Source organism: Mandrillus leucophaeus, unplaced genomic scaffold (assembly GCF_000951045.1).
Source record: "Mandrillus leucophaeus isolate KB7577 unplaced genomic scaffold, Mleu.le_1.0 Scaffold329, whole genome shotgun sequence".
Classification (NCBI taxonomy): domain Eukaryota; kingdom Metazoa; phylum Chordata; class Mammalia; order Primates; family Cercopithecidae; genus Mandrillus; species Mandrillus leucophaeus.
In genome coordinates, this window is record NW_012103465.1 from 2,455,671 (window position 1) to 2,481,915 (window position 26,245).

Below are 26,245 nucleotides of genomic sequence, written 5' to 3' on the forward strand. Positions count from 1 at the left end.
ACTTGCAAAAAACAGATTCAAAAACAAAATTATTAAGAATGTCAAGAAGGTGACCACAGAACACTAAACCCTAAGCACAGCGCACCCCTTCTGAGTGCAGGACCCTGTGAAGTGACTACTCACACATCCATGAAGCCAACCCTGTGCACACGAATCACTTGGGAATCTTGTTAAAATGCACATTCTGATTCAGGAGGTCTGGAGTGGCCCTGTGTATTTCTAACCAGGTCCTGGAGGAGGCTAAAACTGCTGGTCCTCAGATTATACTTGAGTAGCAAGCTCCTACACCACAAGTTGCATTTTGTAGCTTGTTTATTATGTCAGATCCAATTACAAACTTTTTACGACTTTCATTATTCAAATAAGGCAGCCATGAAAATAAGCACTAAATACAAGTCACCATCCATTGTGTCTTTAAAACGTGACAAGTCAGAAGTAGCAAATCTATTCAGATTCATAGTATCTGCCTGCCTGGGTTTACAGACTTCATATAGATAAAGGTATGGAAAGGTGCTTATGCATATACCAGTGTCACTCAGGTGGCCACACAAGAACAGCTGCCTAACTCCTCCCGAGTAGAAAACGCTCTCCATGCTCAGAGGGGCCAATTGTTGAAAACTGTCAAGGAAAATTTTCAAAAACAGGAGTAAGTGCCCATTTCCTCAGCTCATGGATGAAAACGACAGCTAAATGGTTTGAGTTTTTAAAAGTATACTTTTTAAGGAATGGCAGCACCCTCTATTCCAATAGAGAGAAGGAGAAAGATTTCTCCGAACTCCTATAGCAAAAGATCTAAGATCATTGGGTCCTACTCAATGTAAAACCACACAGCACATAAAGAATGAGATTGGGCAGGGCATGGTGGCTCACACCTGTAATCCCAGCACTTTGGGAGGCCAAGGTGGAAGGATCGTTTGAACCTAGGAATTTGAGACCAGCCTGGGCAACATAGCAAGATCCTGTCTCTACAAAAAAATAAATAAAAATTGGCTGGGTGTGGTGATACACCCCTATGGTCTCAGCTACATGGGAAGCTGAGGTGGGAGGATCACTTGAGCCCAGCAGTTCAAGGCTGCAGTGAGCTATGATCGTGCCACTGCACTCTGGCCTGGGAGACAGAGCAAGACCCAGTCTCTATAAATAAGTAAGTAAATAAATAAACAAATATTTTTAAAAAGAATGAGATCACCAGCAACCTGAGCCTTGGTGTCTTCATCCCTAAAATGTGGCCAGTTACACTTGCCCCATCTCACAGGATGCTGCCTTTAATCAAATCACATGAGATAATCAACATGAAAGTTTGCGAACTACAAAGTACTCTGTAAGTCCAAGTCCTTTAACCGCCTTAGAAAATGCTACAGGTTGGCCAGGAACAGTGGTTCATGCCTGTAATCTTAGCACTTTGGAAGGCCAAGCCAGATGGATCACTTTGAGCTCAGGAGTTCAAGCCCAGCCTGAGCAACATGGAGAAACCCCATCTTTACAAAAAATACAAAAATTAGCCGGTGGTAGCACGAGCCTGTGGTCCCAGCTACTTGGGAGGCTGAGGCTGGAAAATCGCCTGAACCCGGGAGGTGGAGGTTGCAGTGAGCCCAGATAGTGCCACTGCACTGGGCAACAGAGTAAGACTGAAAGAAAAGAGAAGAAAAGAAAAGGTAAGGGAAGGGGGGAAGGGGGAAGGGAAGGGGGAAGAGGATGGGGAAGGGGAAGGGGACAAAGAAAATGCTATAGGTGACTCATGAAAGTTACATTTCAGCTTCATATCCTGTAGCATTTCAAGTGGGGAAGGGTATTAATGGAGTAGATTATTTTAAAGATGTAGTTACAAGACTGACAAATCCCCTTTTATAATTGGAACAAATCATGCCTGCGATTGAGTATCACTTGGAAATCCATCATCAATTTGATTGGTACACGGCATCAATAAATCATACAAAGTGGACCCTGTGTAGCTCAGAGAGCAAACAAAAGTAAACATTGTGTTTCACCTGACTTGTTGGCGAGACAAAATGAAAACTCTGGCTACTTCAACTGGAATAATGCTTTTGGTCTTTGCTGTTTGGTTATTTTTGGAACCTTTTATGGAATATTAACTTTATTTGCTCTAATTCTGCAGGAAGCCACATTGGAAGTGCAAGAAAATATAAATGATTAAAAAGCAGAAGTGAAAAAAAATAACCAAGGATTTTGCCCCAACTTTCTTTAGGTGATACATTAACCGCATCTCTTCAAAACTGCGGGACCCCAATTGTCACTCTTATCCCAGTTCTAACCGTGTTGCATTCAACACGGTACACACACCAGTGTTAGCAGACTTTTTTCATTGTCTGTTGTTTTCCCAGGGATAAATCTAAGTAAAGGAAATACTTTTCCTAAGTATAGGAAAGTAACATTTTAAATCAGTGTCAGTATTGTAAAATGTATGATGTGGCAGTGAGAAAAACACACAGCTAGCTAACCCACTGACCAAGCAAGCTCTAACCTAAGCTCTAGATTAAAACCAGTTGAAATATCCAACCACAAGCAGTAAAAAATAAACATGAAATTTGATGTATTATTTAAAGTGCATTAATTTTTCGACTTCCCAGGTTCTCACGATACATTATCTTTCTTAAACCAGGTCTTTACAAGAGACACCAACCTTAAGTGACACAAAAGAGTTTTTTAATCCCAATTAGTTTGGTGTCCTCTGTTGATATTATTCTGTCTTTTTTTCCTGACCAACAATAATGAGTAACCCACAGACGCTAATGAATAACTAACTCTCTTTGTCTCCAAGGACAGCAGAGCCCAGCAAGAAATGTCAGAAGCCCTGAAGTAAAATAAAACACTCTTCTAATGAAAATCTTCCCAATTATATACTCCTCCGGGTACTACAAATGTAAAATTGTCTTAAATATTTAAATAGTTGTGTCAAATGTGCTTCAAGTGGGGATCATAAAACTGATTTCCCAGATGCTTTGAAAAACGCATTTCTACCAGTCTAATTACAGCGAGTAACTGTTGGAGCAGGAAGTAGGGGAAATAACAATATAACCAAGATCCTTCACACACAAATCCTAGCGAAGCTAGTAAGTTGCCAACTGCACCCTGTCCTCCCTGCTCACCCAGTGGCTCAGATAAATAAGAACACATTCACCTCCCCTCATTAAAAATTTACATGTAGTAAGTGATCAATTTTAAAACTAATTTCTATTATCTTAGAAACATAAAACTAAAAGTGACTCTTCTTTGTCATAGAGCAAATAAAAATACACGATGTTTCTGAAAACACTGACAAGTGTGCAATAAGAGAGTGTGAGGAAGAACTCGGTAACATATTTTAATTGGAACTCACTATCTTTCTCTAATATATTTCCTAACTCTGTCCGTGGAAAGGGCTTACAAGCAACGACATCCCACAGTCAACAAGAACACCCTTTCCACCAGTTTTCCAAATATTCCCCACTAAGAGGGACTTGAGCTTCTTGGGAAAATGCATGATTCCAGGTCTGGGGCATGCAAGTTCACGTGAGCCTAGAACATCTTGTTATGCCTGTAAGCATGGAAGTACTTAATGGGACCGTGTCATAAAGACACAATAATTGACTTCAAGGGGTTCCTACTGGTCAAATTTGGGACAATTTGAGCATCACAAACAATAATGATAGTAATGAATTATAGCACACTAATTTTAAAAAAAAATTCATGAGTGATTCCGTAGTGATTCACAAAAAGAGAAGGGAGAGAAGATCCTCTCTCCAGAAGAATACCAGTTAATAAACATAGCAGGAATAAAAGAATCAGAAAATCCCCACTATGCAACCAACCATGTAAAAACTGATTCTGACAAGTATCATCAATGGATGCTATGAAAGATTGTTGGAGGACAAGGTATTTGCACAAGATTACTTACACATTTTGAAAGAAAATTGTCCTTCACAATGCAGAGATCTGGTGACACCACCTTAACCAGGCGACCAAATATACCATCACAAATACTAGAAGGAAGCAAAATTCAGTACTTCTGGGTATAATGCAATGGGTGGTACACCAATCACCTACATGGTATTCTTGTCAAAAATGTTTAACCTGAATCCAATCATGAAGAAATGATCAGACAAACCAGAGTGTGGAAAAAGACAACTCACCTGAACTCTTTAAAAATATCAGCATGGCTGGGCACGGTGGCTCACACCTGTAATCCCAGCACTTTGGGAGGCCGAGGCGGGTGAATCACGAGGTCAGGAGTTCAAGACCAGCCTGGCCAAGATGGTGAAACCCCCTCTCTACTAAAAATACAAAAGTTGCCGGGCGTGGTGGCAGGCACCTGTAATCCAGCTACTCAGGAGGATGAGGCAGAGAACTGCTTGAACCCGGGAGACAGAGGTTGCAGTGAGCTGAGATTGCGCCACTGCACTCCAGCCTGGGCGGCTGTGCAGCCATCTCGAAAAATATATATATATTTACTTATATAGAGTTATATATTTTTGTATTATATATTATATACATATATAATATATACATATATATCAGTGTATTTTTTCATGAAACACAAAGAAAGGTAGAGGAACTGGAAGAAAAAAAAGAATAATATCAACAAAGGACACCAAACTAATTGAGATTAAAAAACTCTTTTGTGTCACTTAAGGTTGGTGTCTCTTGTAAAGACCTGGTTTAAGAAAGATAATGTACTGTGAGAACCTGGGCGGTTGAAAAATTAATGCACTTTAAATAACACATCAAGTTTCATGTTTATATTTTACTGTTTGTGGTTGGATATTTCAACTGGTGTTAATCTAGAGCTTAGATTAGTGCTTGCTTGGTCAGTGGGTTAGCTAGCTGTGTGTTTTTCTCACTGCCACATCATAAATTTCACAATACTGACACTGATTTAAAATGTTATTTTCCTCTATCATTCCTTTACTTAGATTTATCCCTGGGAAAACAACAGACAATGAAAAAAGTCTGTTGAAGTAGGCTAAAGAGATATGACAACCAAAGGTAATATATGATCTTTGATTAGAAAAAAAAAAACAGCTATGAAGGACAGTTGGATAATAAGTGGGGAAAGAAAATAATAATTTCTATCATAATATTAATAATACAAGTAGAATGAAATAAATAATATAAAATTTAAATATGGATTATAATTTATTTATATTTGAGGCATAAACATAAATATATATTATATATGTATTATATATTATATATGTATTTTATATATTATATTACATATGTATTTTATATATAATATACATTACATATGTATTATATATATGTTTTATATATATATATATATCAGCATATTTTTTCATGAAACACAAAGAAAGGTAGAGGAACCAGAAGAAAAAAAAACAGAATAATATCAAACAAAGGACACCAAACTAATTGGGATTAAAAAACTATTTTGTGTCACTTAAGGTTGGTGTCTCTTGTCTCACTCTGTCACCCAGGCTTGAAAGCAGTGGCACAATCATGGCTCACCACAGCCTCAAACTCCCGGGCTCAAGTGATCCTTCCACCTCAGCCTCCCACACAGCTGGGTCTACAGGCAAAGGCCAACACACCCAGCAAATTATTTTATTTTTTGTAGGGAGAGGGGTCTCACTTTGGTGCCCAGGCTGGTCTTGAGCTCCTGGCCTCAAGCCATCCTCCCACCGTGGCATCCCAAAGTGCTGGGACTACAGGTGTGAACCACATGCCAGCCTGGACTGTATTTTAAAATGTAACTATATACAAATAATACTTTGAAAGTTAAATTCCTTGGTTATGATTAATATATTTTGGTTATATTACATGAAAGACACTGGCTTAGGAATTTGGAGGTGAAATGTCACAATGTCTGCAACTTACTTTCAAGTGGTTCACCTTACTTGAGAGAGATAAAAGAGGCAAAATGCAAAAAAACAAAACAAAACAAAACAAAACAAAAAGCTAAATACAGTATAATACAACACAAAACAGCATAAGGCCAGATCAAACTTCAAAAAATGATGAATTCAGCATCAAAGAATGAATTGTATTTAAGAAATAAGTTATGCGATGATTGGTTAATTTAAATGGGAATAGCTGGGCAGGGCATCTGGGAAAGGCGTTTGAAGAGGAACAGATCTAGGAGGAGTCCTTCTTTTTGTCTTTTGCCTTTTGTCCTCTTCCTTCCTCCTCACTCTTCTCAGAAGGCAGACTAGATAGCTGGATCTGGAATGAGGCAGATGTTGTGCAATCTAGAGGAAGACTAGAGAAAGCTCCATGACCTTGGACCAGAGAGAGCGGAGTGGCCAACCAATAGCGGCAAGCACCTACTCCAGCCTTCTCTGTGTAATAAAAATAAACTCCTACAACAAAAGTTCCCAAATGTTCTCAGTTCATGGCATGCTCAGTGTTTCAGTAAGTTTTTCATGGTACCCCTAGGCCAAAAGAAACACCTACACTTGCATTTATCAAGTAGTTAGGTATAAACAACTCAATAACACGTATGTACTAACAGCTTACTAGTTGTTTGAAAAAATAATACAAATAAATTAAAAGAAAAACAGTATTTTTATTTCATTCTTAAATAACCCCAAATACTAATGGGATGTGTGTTAAACTGTGCACTCTAATGTTTTTCAAACTTTGGAGTCAGATTGGACACCATCACCCGTTCCACGTTGATTTCACTTAGTATTTGCTCTTTTAAAATTGTGGTAAAATATATACAGCATAAAAGTGATCATCTTAGTCATTTCTAAATGCACAGTTCGGTGGCATTAAGTATATTCACATTATTGTGCGACCATCACCATTACTCATCTCCAAAACTTTTTCATCTTCACCAACTGAAACTCCGTACCCATCAAACGCTAACTCCTCATGTCCCCTTTCCCCCAACTCCCAGCAACCACCATTCTTTCTGACTCTATGAATTGGACCATTCCAGGAACTTCATACAAGAGGAATCATACAATACGTGTCCTTTTGTGACTGGTGCATTTCATTTAGCATAATTTCCTCAAAGATCATCCATGTTGTAGCATGTGTCAGAACTTCCTTTCTTTTTCAGGCTGAATAATATTCCATTGTATGTATATACCACATTGGGTTGCTTCTTCCTTTTGGCTATCATAAATAATGCTGCCGTGGACATGGGTGTAAAAAGTACTTGCTTCTTCTAAATTACAATTCCTGAAAACGGAGCTTCTCAAAGATATGACGTCACCAAAAGGAACATAGTGCAATTTACTGTTGAAACTGTCAACCTCCTCAACCTAGTAGTCTGACCGGTGTCCAAAGGATACCACATATCCCTGTTTCCTTCTAAATTTAAAATACCCTATGACTCCCCAAGTTCACAGTGGCACTCCAGTGACCTTAATACACTGTTTGGGAACCACAATCCATGATGTTAAAGCCACTGTTATTTGAGTTTTCAACTGAGCAGAACTCAATTTTTAAATAATATAAACATTAATATCAAATGTATACTTCTCATGAGCTTTCCATCAAAGATTCTTCAGTCTTCAAGTCAGATGCTTGTCTGTGTAGCAATTCTTAGGTAACTTAAATTCTCCGTATACAGCTCTACTGCTTCCCTAAGAGTTGCTATAATCATTTTTAAAGCTTAGAAAACGCCTTTTCTTAGCTACCATGTAAACTGTACCTTGCCCCAAAGCAATGATACTGCTTTGGTTAAAATTTATGTGTCAAATTGACTGGGCCACTTGGTGCCCCTATATTAGGTCCAACACTACTCTGGGCATTTCTATGAGAGTGTTTTTGGGTGAGATTAACATTTAGTCAGTACACTGAGTAAAGCATATTGCACTCCCTAATGTGGGTGATTCTCAGCCAATCAGTTGAAGTCCTGAATAGAACAAGGTTGACCCTTGCCCCCGACAAGAGAAAATTCTTCCTGCCTGATTGCCTTCCAACTGGGACACTGGTTTTTTTCTTGCCTTTGAATTCAAACTGAAACATCAGCTCTTCCTGGATCTTGAGCCTGCCAGCCTTCAGACAGGGACTACATCATGGGTTCTGCTGGTTCTCAGGCCTTCAGACTCAGACTGCAATGAAACCATTGGCTCCCCTGGGTCTCCAACTGACTGACTCTCCCTGTAGATCGTGGAACTTACCACTCTCCATAATCCCAAGGGCCAATTTCTTATAACAAATTTCTTTATATATACATATACACACACACACACACACACAAATATACACATGTAGATATGTATCCTATTCGTCTATTTCTCTGGAAAACCCTAACTAATAAACCCACAAGAGTCCCATGTTCCATCAGTGTCCTCAAAATGGATCCAAACTCCTTGGCACATCATTCATGGCCCTTCCTCTGGCTTCTGCTGATTCCTCTCCAGCTTCATCTCTTACCACGGTTTTCTGTACCCCTGTCCATGTGGAACCAAGTGGAAGTCCATGAAATGCACCAGGATTTCTCCCCTCCAGGTTTTGAGTGCATTTTTCTCCCTTCCCAGAATAAGTTCCAGACAACCCCCCCAATTCACACATATGCGTGCTCACACACACACACATACACATACACATACACACACACACACACACACACAGGACATGCACTTTGCATGATTGCAAAGCTAGCTCTTCCCCTTCCAATTATCTGCCTATATAGCACAGGCCAGAAACCCTTCTATGTGGCCATATCAATCTGAGTGTATCCCTACTGGAGTCCTTACTGTGCTGTTTTGTTTGTTTTTGTTTTTGTTTTGAGATGGAGTCTTGCTCTGTTGCCCGGGCTGGAGTACAATCTCTGCTCACTGCAACCTCCGCCTCCCGGGCTCAAGCAATTCTCCTGCCTCAGCCTCCCGAGTAGCTGGAATTACAGGTACCCGCCACCACACCCGGCTCATTTTTGTATTTTTAGTAGAGGTGGGGTTTCACCATGTTGGCCAGGCTGGCTTCAAACTCCTGACTTCAAATGATCTGCCCGCCTCAGCCTCCCAAACTGCTGGGATTACAAGCGTGAGCCATCGCACCCACCTACTGTGCTGTATTTTAACTGGCCACTTATTTGTATGAATTATCCAACTCCTTGAGGGAAAGGACTATGCTTTATTGGCTATTGCATCTCCAGAACAGTGGCTCACCCACAATATATGCTCAATAATTATTTGTAGAGTAAATGATCAAAATTCAAACAATCCTAGATCACCACCCTCAACCAGTTATTGGCTTAGTATAGGAATTGTCAACCAAGACCTGGAAGAAATGATACATTCAGACACTTCTCGTACCATCTAGACCACTGATGGTATCTAAGCTCCAAAGCTAGAGGTGATAATAATACAGCTGTCCTCCACCCATCATTTGTGCCTATGCATGTCCCAACCATGCAGATCTAGGAGGAACACTGTAAGCTAGGAAGCTGAGCAAGGAAACAAAAAGCAACAGGGAAAGGAATCAGGAAGCAGCACTACTTCTGACAGGCATTTCAAGGTATATTGACCCTGAGAATTCACTAGCCCTTAAGCACGTGAGGTTTTTTTAAAAACATGGCTTTAATTACAGCCACTTCTGACTGCCATCAAAGTTAGTATTCCCAAGCTCCTTACTGGCTGGTGCCTCTGAAGTTACTTACTCTTTCTAGACCTTAGTTTGCTTATCAGTTAAATAACCATAGCATACAACTCAGTGCTGTTTGAGGAATAACTGAGACTATGTATTGGAAAGCACTTAACACGGTGCCTGACATATGCTGTTATGATACAATAAAGGCAAGTTATTAATATTATCACCATTATTATTGTCAGTCAGGATTGCAAACATAAGTACATATAAAAGCAAGCTACAGTTCATTAGTCAAGCATGAGCTAAAAGGTTTTACCGGGCCTCAGCCCCCGAAAATCTAAACACCTAAATTTAACATGAGGGAACTTAGCTTGCCACACCATGGACATAGCAACCTGACAATGAGAAACCTATTTTGGATGTAGCCCCAGGAAAACTTTTTCCCATACTTATACTAAATATCAGTACCTCTAAGAAATAAAATGATTCAAAATTAATCTAGACCAAAAAAAAAAAGAAGAAGAAGAAGAAGAAAAATAAATAAATTAAGGCTGGGCACAGTGGCTCACGCCTGTAACCCTAGCACTTTGGGAGGCCAAAGCGGGCAGATCACTTGAGCTCAGGAGTTGGAGACCAGCCTGGGCAATATAATGAAATCCTGTCTCTAAAAAAAAAAAAATATTAGCCAGGCGTGGTGGGATGCACCTGTGGTCCCAGCTACTTGGGGAACTGAAGCAGGAGGATCACTTGAACCCAGGAGGATGAGGCTGCAGTGAGGCCAAGATCATGCCACTGTACTCCAGCCTGGGTGACAAAGTGAGATCCTATCTCAAAAAATTAATTAACTTAAAAGGCGCATGTATGTTTAGTGCTATTGTTTTTTTAAAACCTGCCCATTTACACCAATTTCTCCAAACACAGAAATACATTGACACTAAAACAAACAACCTTTTGGCTACTTGCCTGATAGGAATCATTATTCATCTTAATTAACTGAATGAGTGGCTATTCTGAAGGTTGCTAGTAATTCTATTTGGTGGTGTAAGCATTTTTAACATAAACATTTAAGACGGAATGCTAAAACTACCTTAAGGAATATATAATTGTGCAATTTTAGACAGCAAAGCTATATTTCACGTGGGGTACATGCTCTTTCTCTAAATACATACATCATCTACAATATAACCTCATTAATTCAACATCAATTTCTAGAAATAGTGTGTCATTCAAATAACTTGCTATTCACCAACAATTATTCTTTAATTTAAAATATATGGTAATTCAAACGCTACTGAATTAAAAGCACATTCTCTCTGCACTTCAAATTGACCAGGTTTTCTAGTTCTCCACAAGCACAAAATACATCTTTTCATTATTCCCTTCTAGCTTGCTTCCTTCTTGCTGTATTATAAAAATTATAGGTTTTGCTCTTAAAGTAATTTTTCTTATCACTGATATGTACTGATTCTTCATTTTATTGGCTATGAAAATTTCTCCCTTTTTTATCATTTTCCTTCTACACTGAACTTTTAGCACTGGCATAAAGACAGTTCCAGTCACTCTTCTTGCCCATGGCCTGGAGCATTCAGCCCCCAGGGAACCAGGACAGAGCTACATGTATCTGGAGGGCAGAATCTTGCTAAACCAGCATTTACCCTTCCACCACAACCACCCAGCCTGCCTCCCTATTTCTTATCTTTCTATCTTACTGTTACTCTGTTTCACAGTCCCAGGAGATGTCTCACACTCAGCATTTACCACTGTGGTCCCTTCCCCTTCAATACATACACACCCACTCCCTTACTGAGCAAGCTATATATCATTATGAGACCATCAACTTTGACCCTGACACTGAATCATGTATTTTTCCATAGGATTTGCTGGCAGAAAATGGGATGGGGGAGAAAAAAATTGTTTCCATTTTTAAAAGGTCCCAGAAAAACAATCCTACCTTTCCCAGGATTTGGAGGAAAAGGGCTTCCAAACTCCTGCTGCTTTGGCTTTAAAGTATGTGACCCTGACATGCCTCCAGCCTGGGTGACCTGGAATCGCAGCTTCCCATTGGTGAGCATTTGTCTCCTGGGGCTTAAGGCAGGCAGATGAATGGGGCTCTCAGCCACGTTGTTCTGAGGAGCCATCCCTCCTCCTGAGGGCATCTTGAGATGGAGGTTGTTAGCAAGGCTTCCCATAGTGGGGCTTGATGTGCTGCCACAGGGCGAGGGGCCAGGAGTCCCGGAGTGGGCTCGGATGGCAGGAATGTGGTGGCCACTGACCATCCTAGGCCCCTGTGGGGTTCCCGATGTCCGGTGGAGACTCATGCTGCATGATCTTCCATTCATTCTGAAAAACCTGTGGCCAAGATGGTCAAATATCCAATGTCACTAATGACTCCTTTCAGGCAAAGTCCAATAAGTTATCCATGGTGTGGGTTATAAGCCTGTTTAAAAAAATAAATGCAGGCATTTTTAAAAGCAAAAATGAAAATAAGATACGGTGAGTTTTTCAACCTGTATATCATTCATATCAGGAAGAAAAGAAGCACTCTTAGCAAGATGGCCTTTTATGTAGAACAGGGTCCTCAAATACATGGCTCATTGGCAGGCACTCTCCCCTTCTGCATTCACGGTGGACATGGATTATGGACCACTGCATTGTTTTGTTTGCCACTGAGCCCTTCTCAATACAGCGCTCTTGGCAACTACAACAATCTACTGGTGCCAGCTTGCAAAACAAAATTTATTTTGCTCCCTGGAGGATCTTTCCATACTAGTTCATTTTTGCTACAGCAGGTCTTGGGAAACCCAAAAGCACCACCTACATGAGCTGTGAGACCAATGCTTCAAAGTTCCAGTAAACAACCACAAAGCAGACATGGCTTCTAAATGAGACTATGGGGACACTAAATCATCTCTGATTTTCACTTTAAGAGCTATCTTTTCATAGTCCCTAGATTCGAAAAAGATAAACACCTAGGCCTGGGAATACCACAAAATTTTCATATATCCATATATTCAAATATACATGGCAGCATTAGGGTATTGGTTCTATAATGATCCTGAGATATGGAGATTGGAAGAGAATCAACACCACGATACTGTAACCTTCTACTAAAATCCTAGAAAAGAGAAGGGGTGTGCAAAACGCCATACGGGGAGCATAAGGAGAGAATGTCCCTTCTAAAAGTGACCTGTCCAGTATGTACATGATGCATGACACTCAGTAAATCTACCATAGTTCCATAAAGCTTCCTAACATTAAGGAAGCAGAACGAGAACCAAGAGAAGTACTGAACATGATAGCAGGATGTCATCACCCACCCACGTGATGATGCCGGGTTGTAAATTACTGAAGAAGGCCCTTCCCTCCCTTGACCAATAGCTCCCCAAAATGTATGCAATGAGGTGGTAAAGTGCCATGGTTGTGCCACTACACCAGATGTATTATAGACACTGTCACAATCTGTCTTTTAGAGATGACAGTCATGGAAAGAAGCCAAAGCTCGACAAACACAGGAAATAAGGACTGAGTACAAAGCAGGAGTGACCAGATATCCTCAAATGGATGATTCTTACTTTTTGTGTATGATCCACTCAAAGTGTTGAACAAACATTTTTCAACTCAACTTCCAAATAAATTACTCCATAAATAATCAAGAAAAGGCTATCAAGGAGAAAAACTTTTTGTGAAGAGTTCATTTTTCTTTTTATTTTTAGAAAATCAAAAATATCTAATTTTAACTCAAGCACTATGCCTTCTGCAAAGTTTCCTGTGTGTGTCTATGTTGGGGAAATTCAAAAGTAATTAACAATACAAAATTTAGAATGTTTTCTTCATTCTTAGTAATTCTCTATTTTCACTAAGAATTACATCAGTTTGTGACATTTAATACTATCATACCATCTAGTCCTGGAAAACACTCAACCATATTCCTCTAGGTCAGGTCTCACTCCTGCCCTCTTCTCCCATGAGTACAAAGCAGGAGTGACCAGATAACCTCAATTCTTACACTGGAAAAATTCCAATGCTTTTTACGGTACATTTATGTAGGAGAACTCCTGTGTGTCACCAGTCAGTATGCTGATCCATTCATTGGTAGATCATGAGCAATAGTCATTTAATGTCTCCGTACTTTGCCAGATAAAATTGGCCATCTATTTTCCTCTCATTGATAAAATAGTGTTTTCTGAGCACTCTGAATCCTGCAGAAGAAAGCACTTATTCAGCAGAAACCCCCCCGCCAAAAAAAGGCAAAAGAAATATGTCATATTAGCCAATTTTTTTAAATAAAGAATTGTTCAACATGACTGGAAATATGAGTCAGTAAGACCACGGTCCAAGTGACAAGTGTCTGCAGATTTTCAGACTGTGCCCATTTCCAGGTTTTTAAAAATAAGGGAGTCATTTTTTGGCAGCAAGATCATATACGAGCAGGAATTCTCATCAAAAACCTGGATAAAAACACATAAGGAGGTACTTAGCATTAGGCATGATCATTAAGAAGGTGAGTTTGCAAGAAGGAAAAATAATTAGAGCACTGAGAAGTTAATTAAGTATCAGGCATTCACACCTGCCTGTCTTGCAATGAATATTTATTTCATTTTTTTTTATAAACTACACTCCTGTTTTAAATAGTTTTAGTTTGAAAGTAAGAACAACAACAAAATGTACTTAAATTTTATTACTAAGAAAGCAACAGCCAGAAAGTAAAGTGATTAATACCATAAAGAAAAATCAACAGGCCAATGGCATGTGAGCTGAGCAAAACCAGCCTCAAGACAAAAATAAAAGAAACTAAACATGAAAATATGGCTAATATTCCACTTTTCACATTAATTATGCCAACAGATTTCTCAAACATTAGATATTAGAACGTAAAAATAAATTTCATCTATTTATATAATATTTTGCATACTTTTTAGCTAGGCCATATGATCAAGATATAATTCTAAGGCACTTGGTAAGAAAAAAGGGATAAAATGCTATTATAACTTTTAAGAAAAGCCCTCATAGAGTCTGAGTGAAATGGCACTCAAAAAGTCAAGATACCCGGGTTCTACTTCTGACAAATCATTTATAACTTCTCTGGACTTACAGTTTTTCATCCATAAAAGTTTGAGGAATTTGGATCTATTCACTATGGTCTCTTGAAATTCTGTTATTCCAGGCAATTTAGAAAAGACTATCAAGAACACCCATTTGCTATACTCAAGAATAAATATGTAGATTTTATACTTATGGCATTTAAATCTGCAGGGTAGACATGGAAGCAAAAAACAATAGCATTTTCTACTACCCCCATCAAAGTGAAAGCTGATACAAAGGCTTGCCCATCAGCAATGCGTCTATGGTAATGCAAACCATGAAGAATACATTTTGTCAAAAAGGTAAAATCACAACTAATCAGTGTCAAAAATTTAACTGATGGGATTCCATTGGAAGATCACCTTTCTAGTTAAAAATCCAATCACAATATTCTAGTCAGCATTTTCTCCTCTGTTCTCCATCCAACTACTCTCCTCCAGGCTACCAACAACAAAAACAAAAGAAACAAGAAGAAGAAAAAGCAAGGAGCGTCCAGAGGTAAAAATTTAGGATATTTCGGATCTGACATAGTGACATATTTAGAGTTTTAATACTACATTGGTTCCTACAATGAAAATGTTAATTCTGCTAATATGAGTCAGCATGAAAGTTAATAAATCTTTCCTTTTGACCACTTTCAAACTCTTCGAACACACTTCTGTAAATCAGGTCAGAGAGAAAATTACTTAACCCCTAAGGAAACTAAGGCACAAAACCATTTAGTAATTCCATGAGTTTTCTGAAAAAGCATGACTTCAATCAAAATATAAAATCATGACTCTACCTTCTACCCAAGGCTCCAGGCACTGCTTGTCATGGATTAAAAGATTAAACAAACGAAAAGCAATGTTAACTCATCCATTCCAGAAAATTTCAAGAACATGACTTCCATAATGCCTATTTACAGCCAAAGGCCCTTTCTTAGTAAATATCATTAATAGACTCATCTAGAGTCATAATTCATCTGATGAGCCAGTTAATTATTAATTTTCATACATCATTTCATTTCCTTAGGCTACATTTAGCCTTTGTTACATTTTCCATTTCTTATGCCACAAGCACTTCTTACTCTGCATAGAAAACCCGATAATGAGGCACAAAATACTGGCCAGCAAACAAACTGCTTCTGACTCTACTTCTTATATATCTGTCTAAGCTATCTACAATAAGAGTTTTTATTGATCCTTTTTATTTTTTCCCTTCGGGTTCATGACTGTATAATTTCATTAATGCCGCCTTTTCAACATCGCTGCCTTGATTGTTAATAGGCCCGTGCTATTCCCATGGGCTTCTCTTGTTACAGCTTTTGTAGCCAGAAGAATATAGAAATGAAAAGCCTATTGATAGATAATATAAGTTATTCTCATGCACGGCTGCAGTGTGAAGCACATTTTGCAATTCAATCAAGGACAGATAGAGCTGAATGTTCTTAGATCCTAGGAGTTCATTTAAATAAGCAGAATGTACCTTGTCCTAACACAGGTGACTGACTCCTCAGAAAAGATTGTATAAACAAAAACCAATCATGTAAGTCATTTTATTGGCAACAATATAAACACAGCTATATTAGATGTCACCAATAAATCAAAATTATTCTTGTCTGCAATTTTAACAAGAGGAAAGTGCAAACATGTGCCTGTGAAACTGGAGGATATTATAGAGGAAATATATTGGATGTGTACAATATTATTTCTCCAAATTGAAACTGGAGGATACTATATCATGATATGATAACCCATAACAAGGTAGACTTTGATCATTTCTGTGGTTCCATAACTTTATTCATGAAACTAACAAATTCATAGAATTTACAACGGAAGTTACACAGAAACATAACTGAGATAATTCCTCATTATTGAAATGTGGAGGAGAAAGTTAGGGAGGTTACACCTAATAACTAGTATGTGCAGACCTATTCACTTGGGTACTCCCAAGACCTAACGTTGTAATTCTAAGAAAATGAATATATTTATTCTGAACACCAAGATGTACAAATGTTACTTAAGCAATATAATCACCAACAAGATGAAATAAAAGAGGTTTCACTTATGAGTTACACCAATTGAAAAATATGAACACAATTTAGTGTCCTCTGCAGAGATTCTTCAAGACCATTCTTCCAAAGACCATTCAGAAAAGATAATGTAATGAACATGAGGGAGCTCACCTAATAGAAACTCTGACTTTGTGTTATCTGTGAATTCAAACCCTTTGCTATCTAATTAGAGATATACATGTCTTAACTTTTCATTTTTATATTTTATAAAATGTTCTCAAAAATTAAAATAATATTTTCTAAGTTTATAGAGTGAAAGGACTGGCCATATCACTTTAAATTTAAATTAATGGCTATGACATTCAAAATATGAGTAGTAAATATGAACAGGACACAGAGGAAAGAAAGAAAGGAGAGAAAAGGAAGGGAGTAGGAAAAAAAGAATGAGCACATCCAATTCAGGAATTTATACTCTTAGTCAATTCTCATTTAAAAATCAGAAGCAGCACTGAGAGCCTTCCATACAATGAGAGCGGCTACAGATTGCTGAAGGAAATTCAGGACCTTCAGGAATATACTGCTGGAGGGCAGTATTAAAAGTTCAATAACCTCTCTTAGAATCTACTTTCCACTCTTCAGTGCATCTATATAACTTTCATATCCTCCTAGTTTACTAAATGTCACTACTTTCACTAGTAATTACTTAGAAGTGTTTCATTTACTTTGCCCCAGTCATTAACTCATCAATGAGTACAGAAAGGTCTAGAGAGCCATGGTCCTACCAAAAATGGCAAGGGAGAAGAGGAAAATTAGGGATTTTTTCGGTCAGCTATAAGAAATCACACAAAATGAAAATGAACTTGGAACCAAAAAGATTTTTAAGAAAAACATAAATAGGTTCAGAAAGTACCATGTCTTGGGCCCATAGACTATAAGTTCCTACATCTACGTTCAATGAAGTATTCATTTTAAAGTAGTGTTTTTCAAACTGGATTGCAATTCACTGGTGGTCCATGAAATTAATTATTCAACAGAGAAAGCATTATTTAATGAAATAGGACTACTAGAATAAAATAAAAGCTATTGGAGTACATCAAATGTATTAATGGTGAAGTATCTGTTTTACTTCAGTTATTTGTAGGTATACCTATCTGCCCATTTGTATGCATACACGTCTTTTGGGTAAGACAAAAAATAAATTGTAGGGTGAGTCACAGTCAAAACAGCATAAAAGTCACTGTTAAAAAGCAGTGGACTACTTGGACTATTTGTCTACCCAAGTACTTACCAAGAACAGCTGGAGGTAGAGACAGAGTTGAACAGTCAAAGTAAAATAAATAATAAAATATAGCTGGAATGAAGAACAGAAAAGATTTAAGGGTTTGACATTTTTGGCTTTATAAAACATAAGGATTCAATGATACAAACCTTCATTCCTACCACTGCTATCTTTCACTGTGCAGTAAACATCAATTGATCAATTGTGCTCAATAAGTAATAATTGATCAACCAACTGACAGAATCAGGATCAAAATTACCAAAAATTTTGGATCTTCTTCATTGCAGTGGACAGGTAACTTTCCCTGGAATAAAAACACCCTCTTACACTACTAAAGTGGGTAAAGTTTAAATTAACACACAATGTCTTTGAGAACTGAGTCTTTCAAAATGTGTTCTTAATATGAGTTAGCCATGAGATTCTGAAAAGAGGAATGTGAAATGGAAAAATGAACACATTCCCGATGATGTCACTGCTGAATTAATTACCTGAATTGCAAAGAGTGAACAGCACATGGCCAGGGTTTGAGACACAAAGGCTTCTTCTTCAGAAATATAAAAGTAAAATAACTGGCTGGAGATTTTTCTTTCAAGAAAAAAAAAAAAAAAAAAAAAAGCCCATCCTCACACAAGAGGCTACATAGGGAATAAAATGTGGCAAATGAAAAGGGCATTCATTATCCTTTAGTCTGTATAACTAACTACTCAGTCCACATGACTAGGTATTCGCAAGGCTAAAGATCACAATCCTTTAAAAAGGGTAACAAACATTTATCTATGGAAGATTCTAGAAATAAAATTTATCACTCCCTAAACCAAATACTCAGGCATCTTATTGTGTTCCCATCACATATGTAACTGAGTGATTTTTTTCCTTCAGCATAGTTATTGCTTAAAAGTGACCGATGTAACTATTTCTGGCTGTTGGTAGACAGCAGTTTTACAGAAGTTAAATTATGTTCACTGACATCACTGCGGAAGTATGAACGTCCACAACAATGACTAGGCCCTTAACCAACATGACAACATATTTATTAAAAAGATTTTTTGAAAACCTCTGTGAATGACTCAGCCAAGTTACAGACAGAAGTGGAATCTATCGGTCATGCTGAAAAGGTTGGGAAAACATTAATCCATTTCTTCACACACAAGAATAACAAGAATTCATAACTAGCCCTAGCATCTGGTTGGTTTTCTGTGTACAATATTCAGCAGGCCTACAAAAGAAATTTGATGGAGCTGGCTTAGAACTTTAGAAATCACTGATATTCAGAAAGTCTGATCTCCTTATTATGGAGCATAGGACAGGTTATGATCTTGCACTGTGACATCATCTGCCCATCTGCAGTTCAGCAAGGCTTGCTGCACCTGAAGGAACGTGTAGTCATTCTTGTTCCTGGCTTTGAAGAGATCACGTCAGACAAGGCTGGCCCCACCAGCTTTCCTTGACTCAAGTCTGCCCTCAGCTACTGAGAACCTCATAATTCAAGTTTTACAAATTCCTTGATTTTCTTCCCAAAGTGGAACATGATTGCATCTTTGTTTCTGTTAATTCTACAAATTGCCTTAGAGTCCAGCTAGATGGTCTTGCCCCTCCTCCTTTATTTTGCTCTCTTTTCCCCCAAATCCAGATCCTACTTACCCTCTAAGCCCACTCCAAATACCCACTTTAGGCCCTCCTGGATCCTTTTTTAGTCTCTACAAATCTGACCTGTAAAATGGGAATAATGTAATGCTACTGTGCATAGTTCATAACATTACAGAATAGCAGGCCAGGCACGGTGGTTCACACCTGTAATCCCAGTACTTTGGGAGGCCAAGGTAGGTGGATCACCTGAGGTCAGGAGTTCCAGACCAGCCTGACCAACATGGTGAAATCCCCATCTCTACTAAAAATACAAAATTAGCCGGGCATGGTGGCACATGGCTGTAATCCCAACTACTTGGGAGGCTGGGGCAGGAGAATCACTTGAACCCGGGAGGGGGAGGTTGCAGTAAGCCGAGATTGTGCCACTGTACTACAGCCTGGGCAGCAAGAGTGAAACTATGTCTCGAAAAAAAAAAAAAAAATTACAGAATAATAAATGAGAATCCACATCACATGCTTAGCACACTGTTCAGTACATGAAAGGACCCAATAAATGTTATTTTACTCTACACACCTCTCTTTCAACATTCATAACTTTCTACACTGCATTACAGTTATTTGCCCGTGTTTCATTTCCCTGTCTAAATTCTAATTTTATTGAGTTCTGGGGTTACAGATAGTTTATCTTTGAACTTTCCCCAGCCCTTACATGTACATAGATTGTTTTACACCTGTATATTTCTATTTTTCACCATACATTTATCATATATTCATGCTACATCTATATATTCACATACATTTATTCTATTTACATTGTTCATTCTGTACACTAATGTTTCATACTGAAAAACGTGGCATAAGTGAAATACACAATTATACCCCACATCTATAATTTATTGCCTGAATAAATACAAGTGAGGTGTGACCATAATCATGAATCCCATGGCTTATGGAACCAGTTTAATTACAGTTGCAAGTTTCCTAGTCTATTCCTTTCTCTACTAGGAAAAAGCAGCACAAAAATTCTATTCCACTTTTCTGGGTAGGCATTTTATTCTTGCCTTTATCTTGGCCTACTGGTGAACAATGAAAAATCCCAGCTAAAAGTTGCAAATGAACAGTTCAGTACTGAAACCAGGCATTTTTTTTTATTATTATGGGGGTTGCTGCCCCTCACCAAGGGACTGTGAAATACACGCTGGGTTGCCTTAGTGGAAGGAACTCCTCTGAATTTTCCTGCTCACCTACACTGGTGTCACATTAGACATTTCACTTGTGTCTGTTTGGTCTCCCTAACCAGACTGTCATCAGAATATAAATATGGCTTCAGTTTGGTTAGTGTTTTTCCTTAATTCTATCATATTAAGTAATGCCTCACTAATTTCTGCAAGCCAGACTGTTTCCATCATCTTTAAAGGGGGAGTCCAAATTATTTGACCTAATAAAAGGTTGTTGTGTTGAGCGAAAGAAGCCAGACCCAAGAGTGCATATTGAATTATTCCATTTACATAAGATATTTTTTAAAAAACAGACAAAACTAATCTATCTGTTAGAAACCAGGGCAGTGGTTACCTTAGGCAGAGGTGGTAACTGGAATGGAGTGTGAGAGATGTTTCTGGTGTGTTGATAATGCTCTGTTTCTTGATCTGGAGGCTAGTTATGTGGGTGTGTTCCACTTGCAAAAAAATGCATCAAGCTTAAGATAAGTGTGCTTTTCCATAAGGATATCTTATTTTATCTCAATAGAAAATTTGGCTTTTGTGTCAACTCTGCCTCAAGTAAGTGGGAAACTACAAAAGCTGGGGACTTGGGCATCTTTTAATCAAACTATGTATCAATGTCATTTCAAAGGTTTTGTTATGTGTGATCTTCCTTGAATGAGAATGGCAACAAGTTTTTTTATCACACAGATTTCCTGTGTCTTTTTTCTGCAGTCCTGATACAGTCTATGAACCAACCAAACTTAGGGAAAAGTAAAACAGTTAAGTCCTGTATTTCCACCTTATTTACAATATAATGCCCCCTACAGAAAATAATAATCACAGAAACACAGAAAATGACTTCTCCAGAGATGAGAAATGTGCACGTGATGCCACTTTCTCAGTTATCTCCTTCCAGAAGTACATCTTCTATAATCTGGGAGAAGAGTAAATTAACACTCCAACTCCAAAGATCAATAATTATGATATGAGAGCGACAACAGTGGAAAGAATAAACGTCCTTGGGCTTAATGTACTAGGAGGAAAGAACAGTCAGAGAAGAAAAAAAAAAAAAAAAGACCGAGAACACTGAGCTCTCTTCTGAAATGGCAGAAAGACCACTTTCTCCTGCATAAATGAAGGCAGAGCTGATACAAAACATTTTCTGGCTATTATTTAACCTCCCCTACCCAGCCTATTTTAGCTCAGTAGGAATTTCACCCACTAGGTGGACCTTGGAGTTCATCCACCACCCCAATAAAGATTGCATTATTTGAAGCAATGATCACTTCTTCCAAGCAAACCAACAAACCCTAGGTATTCAACCTCTGATAACCTGCCTACTACTAAGGAACTTCAGTGGAATTAGGGGATTAAAGATGCTGTCCCCAAACTGGCCTAAGGTGACCCAAGGGGAGAAGTTAACAGCAGCAGTTAAATTGATCTACTCATACTCAAGGATTACTCAGTCTTCTGGGCAAGAAAAGAAAGAAATTAACAAACTACCAATAAGGAAAGGTATTTTGAAAATAGTGGGAAAAAATGCCCCCTACCCTTCCTCTCAAAAGTAACGTCAGAGCTAGTCTGGCTTCACAGACAACTAGTGAAAATATATGAAAACTGCAGTACGGTTATAGATGATCCTTATACTTTAGCTTGTTCTCAATTGAAAAAAAAATGCACATAATGTAACACTCTCCTGTCTAAATTGCTTCAAACTTTCTCAAAACGACCTTCATCGTGGTGGATTCTTTTTCTGCAAACCTTTGCAGGTTGCACCTGCTTCGCACAGAACCACTGGAAGCAAACTAGGCGGAGACAGAAGAAATAGGAAGGTTTAAACCAACACAAATCGATTTTGTACCAAAAAAAAAAAAAAAAAGGTTTAGTCTAAAAAGGGAGGGCCAGTGAGAAACAAGACAGAGGGGGAAACAGACACGTCTGGCTAACTCCCAAGGTAGAAATCATGACTCATCAAAGCTTTCAGAAGGGACAGAACCAGACTTTGCATTTGTCTTGAGTTCATCTTCGAGCCAAGAAATGGTCTCTTAACTGGTAACAGAACTTTAAGGGTTTGTCCCGGGTCTGTAACAGCTGGCTGTGAGGTCTTGGGCAAAACCTTTAACGTCTCTGAGGCTCGGTTTCCTCATCAGTAGGTGACTCCAAGGTCCACTCTAGCTTTAATAGTCTATCCTTGAGATTCCGGGTCCCATACTAACGGGAACTGGTCCACTGGGGGGAGCTGCAGAACTTCCTTCTCACAAACTCCAGGGCCCCAGGGCCCCAGCTCTCCGGAGATGCTGAAGTCCTCGAGGAAGGTGGTTCTGCCGGCCTGCCTGTGAAACGGGGCCGCGACTGCACGAGTCCTGTCTCTAGGGACCCTGCTCCTTGCGATTCCGGAAGTAGCTCCCTACCCCTGCCCCGGGTTTAGATGCTCCAGAAATGAGGGCCAAGCTTATACCAGGGCAGACTAGCGGGGGACTCAAGGAGGCACACAGAGCAGGGGGACGGAGACCTCAGTCCTCGAGACCGCTCCTGCCAAGAGGAGGGCAGGAGAAGTCGGGAGAGGTGCCGGGAGCCCGCCAGGCGGGGGAGAGGCGCGTGGGACAAGGCAGGAGGAGGGCAGCCCTTATCGGTTCCCTATCCCACTAGCTTCGCTGCCGGGGTCGGAAATCCAGGTTCCTTGGCGCGGAACTAGGGGCGGGTCCGGAGGCGGAGGCGACTGCGCCCGGCGGGGTGCGCGCGGCTGCGACCCCGTCACTCCCCCGCCGCCTCCGCCCCTAACCCTCGGCCCTGTGCGCGAGCGAGCGAGCGAACGCAGCAAAACAAAACAAACTAGTGCCGGCTTCCTGTTGTGCAACCCGCTCCTGAGTAAGTCGGGGGCCGAAAGGGCGCAGCGGCTGGGAAGCCCGGGCGGCCGAGACCCGCGCGCGCTGCCCGGCCCGGCCGGAGCCTGTAGCCCGGAGTAGCCATGGCCGGGCTCACAGCCCCCGCACGCTGGCCACCGGCCCCCGCCAAGCCAGTGTCCTAAGCCTGTGGTTTCCCTTCGCTTCTCGTCTCCCAAACACCTCCAACAAGTCGGAGGGCGCGAACGCGGAGCCAGAAACCCTTCCCCAAAGTTTCTCCCGCCAGGTACCTAATTGAATCATCCATAGGATGACAAATCAGCCAGGGCCAAGATTTCCAGACACTTGGGTGACTTCCTTGTCCCCGAGGTGACTTGTCAGCTCCAGTGAGTAACTTGGAACTGTCGCTCGGGGCAAGGTGTGTGTCTAGGAGAGAGCCGGCAGCTCACTCACGCTTTCCAGAGAGCGACCCGGGCCGACTTCAAAATACACACAGGGTCATTTATAGGGACTGGAGCCGTGCGCAGGACAAAGTCTCCGAGACTGAGACATTTTCCAAACAGTGCTGACATTTTGTCGGGCCCCATAAAATGTAAACGCGAGGTGACGAACCCGGCAGGGGGGGGTTTCGTGTCTGGCTGTGTCTGCGCACTGGCGGCGTGGGAGGTTATAGTTATAGACCCGGCGGCTGCGGGTCGCCGGGCCGGTACCGGCGAGGAGTGTAGGTACCCTCAACCCGACCACCTCCTGCAATCATAGGGACACCGGCTTGGATGAGACACAGGCGTGGACAACAGTCTTCGTGAAGCTCCACAAACACGTGGAACTTGAAAATACAACTACTGCCCCGTGTGTGCGCGAGAGACCTCACGTCACCCCATCAATTCCCACTTCGCCAAAGTTTCCCTTCAGTGGGGGCTCTGGAGTGGCGTGCCCCACGCCCGTCCGTCCTGCAACTTGCCCTGATTGTGTACCCCTCTGCCCCCTCTACTTAAAATGAAAAAACAAAAACTGTTCCTAATTAGCGAAACTTTAAAACCCTGTTGATCTTTCTGTCTTCTACATTGGGCGCTCTTAGGCCACTGACAGGAACACTGTTTGAACCCTAATTGTTGCTATCAGTCTCCGTAAGCGCAGGTCTCTCAGTGACCTATGACTCTGGGGATTGGGGTGCGCGTATCCTTAAACCCGCGCGAACGCCACCGGCTCAGCGTGGAAAACTATTTCTAATCCCTAGTTTGCGTCTCTGAGCTTTAACTCCCCCACACTCTCAAGCGCCCGGTTTCTCCCCGTCTCTCGCCTGCGAGCAAAGTTCCTATGGCATCCACTTACCAGGTAACCGGGATTTCCACAACAAAGCCCGGTGTGCGGGTCCCTTCCGCCGGCCAGCCAGCGCGAGTGACAGCGGGCGGCCAGCCCTGGCGAGGAGTAACTTGGGGCTCCAGCCCTTCAGCGCGCTCCGCGGGCTTTGCCTCCTTCGGAAATGAAAACCCCCATCCAAGCCGGGGGACGGAGCGCGGAAACCCGGCCCAAGTGCCGTGTGTGCGCGCGCGTCTGCGAGGGCAGCGGCGGCACGGGGAGGAGGAGGCAGAGGCGGGGCGGCTGGACCCTCGGCATCAGCTCATTCTCCCCTGCTACACACATACACACGCAAATAATGTTTCTAAAAAGTTGAGTTGCGACTTTGTGCCTCGCCTGTCCTGTTCATCCTTGTCCTGGGCCGGGGAATGCTTCTGGGGGCCGACCCCGGGATGCTGGCTAATTGCTGCAGGCGGCTTCCGTCGCCGGTGCGACCCTGGACGGCCGCGGACGGCTTACAAGGGGTCCCGGGAGGGGCAGTGGCCGCGGCACTCGGCGCCGGTGCCCGTGCGCGCCGCGCTCTGGGCTGCCCGGGCGGCGCAGTGTGGACGCGGCTGCAGGGAGAGGGGAAGGGGGAAGAGGGAGGGAGGAAGGCGGCCCGGCGAGGAGTGTGGATGTGTGTGCGGCCGCGAGGGCCGGCCTGCAGCCAGCTGCTTCCTGAGTGTGAGCGCCGGAGGGGGAGGGGGAAGAGTGGGGGCGGGCTCGCTGGTCACTAGGCTGGCCAATTCGAAGGCTGAGCTTGTGTCTCCCTCTTGACGCGTACACACACACACACACACACACACACACACACTCACTCACTCTCACACTCCCAGTAAGCCAGAAGTCGAGGAATTCCAGAATTCCAGAACAGGGTAATAGCAGGGAGACACTTCGCCTTCTTCCTGGCCTTATTTGTTAAAGTGACTTTTATTTTAACATGAAAAGATGTTAGTGTTTAGCCAGGATTTGATGTCAGGTCATGAAAAAATAAATAAACAACAACAACAAAAAATCCGGTAGTAACACAGAGAGAATAACACAGTGAAAAATGGCAAAAGGGTTGCTTTGAAATTTGGGATCGGATGCACATAACAACTTCGAAACTGGATAGGTAAAGCACTAAGGAAGCGTTTGGCATCTTTTCCAAGCATAGGCAGGGAAGAGAGGAAGGTGATGGAAGTGTTGGAAGGGTATAAAATTCCTAACACAGGCAGTTAGGAATGGAGGTATATTCCCTGCATATGTTACATCTATAAAGTGGCACTTTATGAATTCAACATCCTCAGCCTTAAACCCCACCTAAGCTCTGACCCACCATCCCTTCTGCTTGTGTTGATCAGAGCCCTCAAAAGGTTGTTACAAGAAAGTCTACTTTTAGTAGTTCATCACATGTATTGCCACAGATGCAAGG

General features: G+C 41.0%; 1 protein-coding gene across 1 annotated transcript in view; it reads right to left on the reverse strand.

Annotated features, from left to right (window-relative positions):
- GLIS3 (GLIS family zinc finger 3) overlaps positions 1-25,441 on the reverse strand; it is a 489,017-nt gene extending 463,576 nt beyond the window's left edge. Inside the window, exons 1-2 of the mRNA XM_011988357.1 lie at positions 24,826-25,441; positions 11,456-11,941 (exon numbers count right to left, since the gene is read on the reverse strand). Coding sequence (XP_011843747.1) covers positions 11,456-11,843 — 388 coding nt within the window. The 5' untranslated portion in view covers positions 11,844-11,941; positions 24,826-25,441. The remainder of the gene's footprint in view (positions 1-11,455; positions 11,942-24,825) is intronic.
- Positions 25,442-26,245: the final 804 nt, after the last annotated feature.